The 8,709-nt window shown below is 43.1% G+C and overlaps 1 protein-coding gene across 1 annotated transcript; it reads right to left on the reverse strand.

Moving 5' to 3' along the window:
* Positions 1-741: 741 nt before the first annotated feature.
* LOC124146943 lies at positions 742-7,699 on the reverse strand. The gene is made up of 6 exons (XM_048386532.1): positions 7,687-7,699; positions 6,518-6,727; positions 5,971-6,133; positions 3,973-4,097; positions 2,672-2,837; positions 742-841 (listed from the first exon to the last, which is right to left on the reverse strand). Exons 1-6 carry the CDS (start codon positions 7,697-7,699, stop codon positions 742-744), a joined length of 777 nt encoding a protein of 258 aa, XP_048242489.1.
* Positions 7,700-8,709: the final 1,010 nt, after the last annotated feature.

Genomic DNA, 8,709 nt, shown 5'->3' on the forward strand with positions numbered 1-8,709 from the left:
GGCGTGTCAGGCGAAAGTTGGAGGTGGTCAAAGGTAACGCAAGTGGTGTTTACCATGTTTACTTAGCCTACGACCAGCGGATCCTGGCACGACAAAGGAGCGGAACTCATAACTGCTGCTTCTTAGCTTTTATCACCCGTAGATTTGAAATACAAAATAATAAAATAAAAGTAATTTTGTCAATAAAATGTCGGGGTTGTGGTAGTTGTAGATATAGGAGGTGGAACAATGCGTGATAACAGCATTGACTGAGTTGTTGAGATGTGCTGCACAGTCTCGCCACAGCCAACAGCCTGTGTCAACAGCCTGTGTCAACAGCCACACTGATTACAGCACACACTTCTCGTATTGAAGAAATGTTGGCGATTTTCTCTAATATGACCTTCAAGGTACCCTTTAAGAGCCTGGTTAGAATTGGTCTTCAGCAACCTATGCTTATCGTAAGAAGCGACTAACGGGATCGGATAGTCAGGCTCGCTGACTTGGTGGATGCATGGCACCGTATCCGAATTGTGCAGACCGCCGTCATACAGCTGGAATATTGCTGAGTGCGACGTTAAATGAACAAACAAACAAAACCTTCAACCTGTTAGTTTAATATCTGGTTATCAGTTTTGCCAGCTCCGACATCTGGATCAGTCTCTTGTTTAATTCAATGCGAGGGATTTTATGACGCTTCTTTTGATAGTCGTCGATGCTTGAAGTCTGAATGTGAAAGTTGCGCAACCGAAGTTAGTCCAGTTATTCTATAATAGCCATATATTTTGTTTTCGCTCCGGGGATCACTCCATCCAAAAGCTTCTCAACTAGAAGTCCATCTTTAGATCTCTTCTCCACATACCTAAAACAAGATGTCACTGATGTAGCATTTGGATGTAGACACCAACATATAATAATTGCTATCAAATGTGAGGAGAGGCGATGAAATAGAGTCCAGCCTACCGGATCAGCACAATTTAAAAAATGAGTAAATCTTTAAGTTTCAGAATTCGTTATGAAAGATGTCTTGTGTATTAATTCATATGAATGAGGATCAGACTCCGTTTTCATCACCTGCATGGTTTAGACTTACAAGAACACCAGACGGTATATGTAAAATAGCTCAAATGTATCAAAAAGGCAGATTTAAGAGGATTTAAAATTTCGTGATGGAAATTTTCTGATATTTGAAGCAAACCTTTGAGACAAGCTTATTTTATTAGGAGATACATATTTGTAATTAAATCACTTTGGGTCATGCTCAGTTAACGTTTCTCTTGAAATTCATAAAATCTGCCTTTGTTCTAATTTTATCTACGTCTGACGCTTATAATTTCATGCACCGTGTCATTCTAAAGCTTCCAAGTGAGTAAGTTGGGTTTTAACGCCGTTTTGAACAGTGTTCCATTTATATCGCGGTGTGTCAGCTTGATGTGGGAGGAAAGCCCGAAGTGATGCACTTTTAGACGTTTACCACTTGGGTGAAACCCACGGGCAATGTATTGACGGGCAATCTATTGACACACCTAGACACATAATCGGGGCGAACCGGGATTCAAAACCACAATCATATGTTTCTGGCGTACCCAAAGTATGCAACTCTGCACAACGAATTGCGGCGCTTCAGACAACATTGCCCCTCTTCCAGTGAGTGAGTGAGTTGTGTTTAACGCCGCTTGTAACAGTATTCCAGTTATATCACGGCGTGTCAGCTTAACATGGAAGGAAAGTGATGCAGGTCTTAGACGTTAACCGCTTCGGTGAAACCCACGAGCATGGGTATGGTGCTGACAAACCTAGAAACATAATCGGAGCGAACCGGGATTCGAACCCACAATCATAGGTGTCTGGCGTGCCCAAGGGACGCAACTCTGCACAGCGAATTGCGGCGCCTTGGACGACTGGTGTCAGTGAGTCAACCATTAATGACGAAGTTGACTGCGATCGGTTGACAAAATAGGTCGGTGGTTGAAACAGATAAAAAAGAGTAAAATTTTAAAGTATATCTTGTAAAAGTATTAAATGAAAAAAATCGGACTGAAATGTTTCATTGACTGAGAAGACAATAAAAATTGCATTCCCAAATGAAACTACTTTGGAGGGTGTTTTTTCTTAATTATAGAAATTAGTTAATAGGCTGTACATTAATAATACGTGCTCCTCAAAATGCGTCTTCCCCAACATTTGATCCCTTGAAGCAATCAGTATCTAATATACACAATAAAATATCATTAATGTCAAACAATTAGGAGATAAACCGACTGTGTTTTCAATGTAGAGCTAGGTTACATGTAGATTTAAACGCGCTAAACTGAATTTGAAACCGAACGCTTAGCATGAGGCTTCAAATGTTCAATTTAGCGCGGTTCAATCTGCAGATAACCTCCACAGAAGGTTTATCTCTATTCTACCATGACCAGTAAAAGATGGAACTCTGTGAGGTGTAACGTATGGTTAGGTGAGCAGGACACTCCATATATGAAAAAAAGGGTTCATTTTCCTATAGGGATGGAAGGCTCAATATAATGGCAACACATAAAATAAATAACAGAAAACAAACATCTACAACAATGTTTCTATTTATTCAAATATCTATGTCTTTAAATACTATCTCAATTTACTATGAAACAATATTTTAATAGCGTTCGCGTACTTATTTGAAGTAATTGTAGATATATATAAAGAGCATTACCCATGTCTGTAGTAGATGAGGTAGATGTAGTCGTTGTAGAGACGTAGTCCGCTGCAGGAGCCGGACACGGGGCCGCCGTTGGGGACCAGCTGGGTGTTGGTGGAGGTCGACATGTCGAATACCCATACATCACCCGTCGACTTAGCGCACCAGTAGATCCTCTGGGCTGAGGGCATATAAAAGGGCGCGTCATTCAATCGGCATTCAGGTCGGAGTCAGGTCAGTATACTGTGTCTGGGGTATTCATGTTAAACTGCGGCATGGTATCTCAATGTGCTAGCACTATAACATCGGCATTAGTCCGGACTAGTACAAGCAGCCACACACACACACACACGTGTATGCACGTCGCTATATAAGTGCAATAATCTTGTGCGCGACGTTAAAGCCCATTTCACCTCACCTCACCCTTCTCGGAAGTGGATCAGTGTCCAGAAAAAGAATTGATTAAAGCGACATAAAATCCTCTTCCTTCTGTGTCGATTCGCCCCAAGTCTTCACGTGCAGACAGGGAGTAGGTTCAGAGTGAGTGAGTTGGGTTTAACGCCGCTTTTAACAATATTCCAGTTATATCACGGCGTGGCAGCTTAATGTGGGAGGAAATCCCGAAGTGATGCAGGTCTCAGACGTTTACCACTTCGGTGAAACCCACGAGCACGGGTATGGAGCTGACAAACCTAGAAACATAATCGGGGTGAACCGGGATTCGAACCGGGATTTGAACCCACAATCAGAGGTTTCGGGCGTGCCCAAGGGACGCAACTCTGCATAGCGAAATGCGGCGCCCTAGACGACTGGGCCACCCGTGCCCCCGAGTAGGTTTAGAGAAAACAACCTGGTTGTGTAATGAAACATATCGGCATGCACAGTTTACTTACATTAGTAGGAGCGAGTGACATCATTCAAACATGCAACTGCATGTGCCGATAGCAGTTATTCGCTGTATACACGCCCCGTAGGGTTATCAGGCTTCTAAGGATACATCGGGTGGCCAGGGTCCCCGATTTTGTTGATGCATGTAATCGTATCCCAATTGCATAGATCGATGCTCATTATGTCAATCACCTAATTGTCTGGTCCAGACTCGATTATTTACCGACCGCCGTCATATAGCTGGAATTTTGCTGAGTGCGGCGTTAAACAACAAACAAACAAACACAAATCTACAGTGCGAATCGCGGCGCCTAAGATGACATCTGTGACCCTTTGTTTGAATGCCCTAATTCAAAAGTTCAAATTTGTCTGAATATTTTACCTCTGAAAATTCCTCTGATGAAAGAATGCAAATTTTTTTTATTTACCTGGAATGTCGACGTCCATGCCCCACACCGTGGATGTTGATGTGAACATCGTCGTTACCGGAGACGCCTCATTAGTCTTCACGCTCTTCATCGTTTTAAACCCCTCATCAGCCCAGTACAGCACACTGAAAACAAAATGTATATACTGACGGAGAAACAACTGGAACGTACAGAAACGAAACCCTTCGGGACAAATGTGATCAAAGACATTTGACAAAACAGTACAGTGTTACACTAAACACAGTCGTGATACTATGTCTACTACTGCGTTTTTATACACCTATATCCAACATTGTAAACTCGAAGTCACGGGGGACATCTAAATATGTCGAATAATCCGTAGTTCGAGATACGTACCGATATTACACCACAGATTATGCCTGGTCAATAAAATGACATGAACATCGTCTTTAACGGGTTGTCGAGACAAATGGGTTCGAGTTATCTATGTTTTGCTGTAAAGTGAAAGTAGCTTTTTCGGTTAGATTCTCTATGCTCCCGTGTAATTGATTTTCAGAATAAGATCTAAACAGCAGGAAAAAGTAGAGTGAGTGAATGTTGTTTAACGACGCAGTAAATGTTCCAGCCATATCACGATGGAGAACGAGTATGGGACAGATTCACCAATGGGTGATATTATGAGTGAGTGAGTGAGTGAGTATGGTTCTACGCCGCTTTTAGCAATATCACGGCGGGGAACACCAGAAATGGGCTTCACACAGTGTACCCATGTCGGGAATCGAATCCGGGTCTTCGTCGTGACGAGCGATCGCTTTAACCACTAGGCTACCCGACCGCCCCGGTTGATATTATGAACAACAATCAGGAGTACTATGACACACAGTCAAGCCAATAACCAATCCTGACCACCCGATCCCATTTGGTCGATTTTAGGACGAGCGACTCACTTTAACTCATTCGGTGTTTAACTCATCCGGTGTTTATGGCCCCTAATTTGCAATATTCCAGCCATATCCCGTCTGAGACCTTAGAAAATGCTTCCCACATTGTACCCATGTGGGGAATCGAACCGGGGCCTTCGTCATAACGAGCGAACGCTTTAACCACTAGGTTATCCCACCGCCCCATGACTCACGGGGACATTGCATGACATACTGTTATATATGTAGTCAGATGGGTTCCAGAGTGTTATATCAGAGTTTATATCCTGTGTCAGCCTGTGGATATATCGGCGAGTGCGTTTGGTTCAACGATGCTTCAAACAATCTCCTAGTATCAGAATTAACCAGTACACCTTCAGGATGTGCATAAATACAAGTGCATAGTAACTATACATGAAAGTGCAGGTGCAATAGACAACGATCAATATACCTCCACCCTCCCCCACCCCCACCAAACCAAACCCATTTATCTGGTGAAGACCTTCAGTGGCAGGCAGTATTTTAATGGACACTATACAATATAACTTTGTCTAATTTCTAAAACAGAATACACAAATTGTCCTAATTTATAAATAATTTCTTGAGATTCACATTGTAAAGGATTAATACATTTAGACATTATAGGTTGATAAATGACGTTGGGTTACTACTAGCGTCCCGGCGGACTGGGTGTCATCGTACATGTACCTCCATGGCGCAGCTCGATGTTGATGGATTGATTATTAACAGGCCGCCGAGAAATAGGTGCAATTTTGCTGAATGCAGCATTATACAACATTCACACGCTCCTTGCAACTCTGCTCACATGTGGGGGCACGGGTGGCCTAGTCGTCTAAGGCGCCGCAATTCGCTGTGCAGAGTTGCGTCACTTGGGCACGCCAGAAACCTATGATTGTCGGTTCGAATCCCGGTTCGCCCGGATTATGTTTCTAGGTTTGTCAGAGCCATACCCGTGCTCGTGGGTTTCACCAAAGTGGTAAACGTCTAAAACCTGCATCACTTGTAGCTTTCCTCCCACATTAAGCTGACACGCCGTGATACAACTGGAATACTGTTACAAGCGGCGTTAAACATAACTCACTCACTCACTGCTCACTTGTCTTCCAAGTTGAGCTGGTTTTGACGTGGTTTGGACACTTCTAGGTCGGGCGCCATGATTGTCCAAGTGCCGTCTGACGTCATCTTGACCACGCGATCCCCGCTGACAGACAAGTAGATCAAGTCCCGGCATTCGTCGATAGACATTCCAAGAATCGTTCCTGAAACAAAGAATAACACCAGTTCATCATTAATGACCCCGTGTGGACACGTTACATTGTTACAGTGTCATATTGTTACCATAGTCATCTCTTTGTTACCAGGGGCGGTCGGGTAGCCATGTGGTTAAAGCGTTCGCTCGTCACGTCGAAGACCCGGGTTCGAATCCCGAAATGGGTACAATGTGTGAAGCCCATTTCTCGTGTTCCCCGCCGTGATATTGCTGGAATATTGCTAAAAGCGGCGTAAAACCATACTCACTCACTCTTTGTTACCACACCCAAACTCCATTGCTTTAACTGGTCCAGCCACGTTTGCGCTTCAGATTGTGGTGAAAAACACTCACTTTTTACCCAACTTGTTCTTATCGTAACGCGACAGTCTACCTGAATAGTTGGTTCCATGAGTTTGGTTGTCGCCCCCGTCTAGCTGTATCGACGTCACAGGGTTCGTCCCCAGGTAAATCCTGTTCTTCCTGTAATAGTACGCCATTGCCCGCGAACTCTGGGACAGCGTTTCTGTCCAGAGCATGCTACCATTGGATCTATACAGCGTTATGTCATTAGCTATCGCTATCAGCAGCCGTGGCTCTCCAGCTGACAAAAACAAAACACTGAATCAGATACACATCATACAGGTTGGTACTTTACGCCACTCAAACAACAATAAGGGATCGGGGCGAGGGAGAGAGGGGGCAAGAAGCGGTAGTTACTGGTATTTTTCGGTTACTGATGATAGTGAAAGAAGGAGTAGAACAATTTCATTTTTATTCTAGAAAATGACCCTCCACCCCTCACTCCAGAATATCAGATGGTCGGTCCCCCACCCAAATGGCTCTTACCCTGTGAAAATCCGGATTAGAATTGGTCCTCAGCAAACCATGATTGTCATAACAAACAAACAAACAAACAAACGAATTTCAGATAAAACCGACCAGTGACAGTTGAATTTTAAAGCTGTGTCTTGAAAGATACTTTGAGGTTATCTAACGATTCAATACCAAAATTCGATTTCCCAAGTGATTGTGCAGTATATCATTTTGAAACCCATTAAAACCATGTCAGTTTCATATCGCCTTTCACTAAAAGTAAAGGTCTATGTATTAACTGATGTCCATGGTTGCAGTCTATTCCGCCTAGGTCTTCTCCACCAAGTCCAGTTTCCACCCTTGCCGAACTAGGCAGGAAGTTACGTTTTGGCTGGACTAACGAGTCTATGCATAGTCCAATCAAAATCGCGTAATGAACGAGACATCCGGTTCGTAAACAACATGGATTTCAACGTGCAGATTTCGGTCGACTGCAGGATTTACAAAGCATGTACACCGTCAACTGGGCCTCGACAGATATTTTGTAAACAATTTCATGTTTTTAATCAAGATGCTCAAGTAATTTGATGCACTTCGCGGGGAAAGACCCGTTTTATTACAATTTTGTATCTTGATTATCGACCAGATTGTTTTGACAAGGCGCCGCCATTTTGTTTGAAGCACATGCAAGGGATATGAAAGATGGAATCTGATTGGTCAATAGGTGGGACATAGAAGGGACATTACTTGTTATAGCCATGGTGGCGCTACGATGGAAGGGTGGACACTTAAACGCTCTTGTCAGTTAACGCCCTTGTCTCGGGAAGATGCGGCTTCTCGCGAAAGTAACGCTTGAAGGCTGCGGTACGACCTCAGCCTTATAGCAGTAGTACCGCGGAGGTTCCGTGATTCAATCGCGAATCTTCTGCGATGAGTGTAATTAATTTCCCCGGAATCTCCGCGTAACTATGGGATGGCTTCTACTTGTGGACAGCATGCATTGCATGTGATCTCTCCATGGGACTGAATATCAATCGATACTACAGCGTTACATTGTCAATACATCAGGACATGTCAGCACGTGACACGCTACGACTACTGGTCCACTCAACACGTGACATGAAACAGTAAAAACATATGCAATATAACAATAACCGTTTGATACATAGTTATACATTCATACATTACTTAATGTTAATATGTGCCCAACAGAAGTTAACTAAGAATAATCATTGATAATGTTTTTTTCGTATTGCTCCCAGAGCTATGCCATCCTGTCCACAAGAGACACGTGTGAATACCATTAATTGTTGAAATCCGAATAATGAGCCGTGCGTTTTCTATCCTATTTTACCAAAGATCTTATGATAATGCACACACAAAATGTCAGGTGTTTTGAGCGAAAATGTATAGGTGCCTGCACTGTTTTTGTTTTTATTTTAAATCTAGCTTTAGCTTATACAAACCTCTCTGATTCCAACATGACCTTTGTGACGACACATAAAAGAAATATTTCTCACTTGGATTTCATAGAACAGCCCCATCAACCACCACCATCGATACTACAGCATAACATTGTCAATACATCTTATGTAAATAATTGATATTTGCACACGGTGTGTTTGTTAATGTGTATAATCACATGATAGTTGACCCGTGAAATTCCGGGTAGAGAATAGCTAGGTCTTCAGCAACCCCTGCTTGTCGTAAGAGGCGACTAACGGGATCGGGTGGTCAGGAACACTGACGTCGTTGGTGCATGTCATGGTC

This window comes from Haliotis rufescens, unplaced genomic scaffold, assembly GCF_023055435.1.
Source record: "Haliotis rufescens isolate VD_foot unplaced genomic scaffold, xgHalRufe1.0.p SCAF_6, whole genome shotgun sequence".
Classification (NCBI taxonomy): Eukaryota; Metazoa; Mollusca; class Gastropoda; order Lepetellida; family Haliotidae; genus Haliotis; species Haliotis rufescens.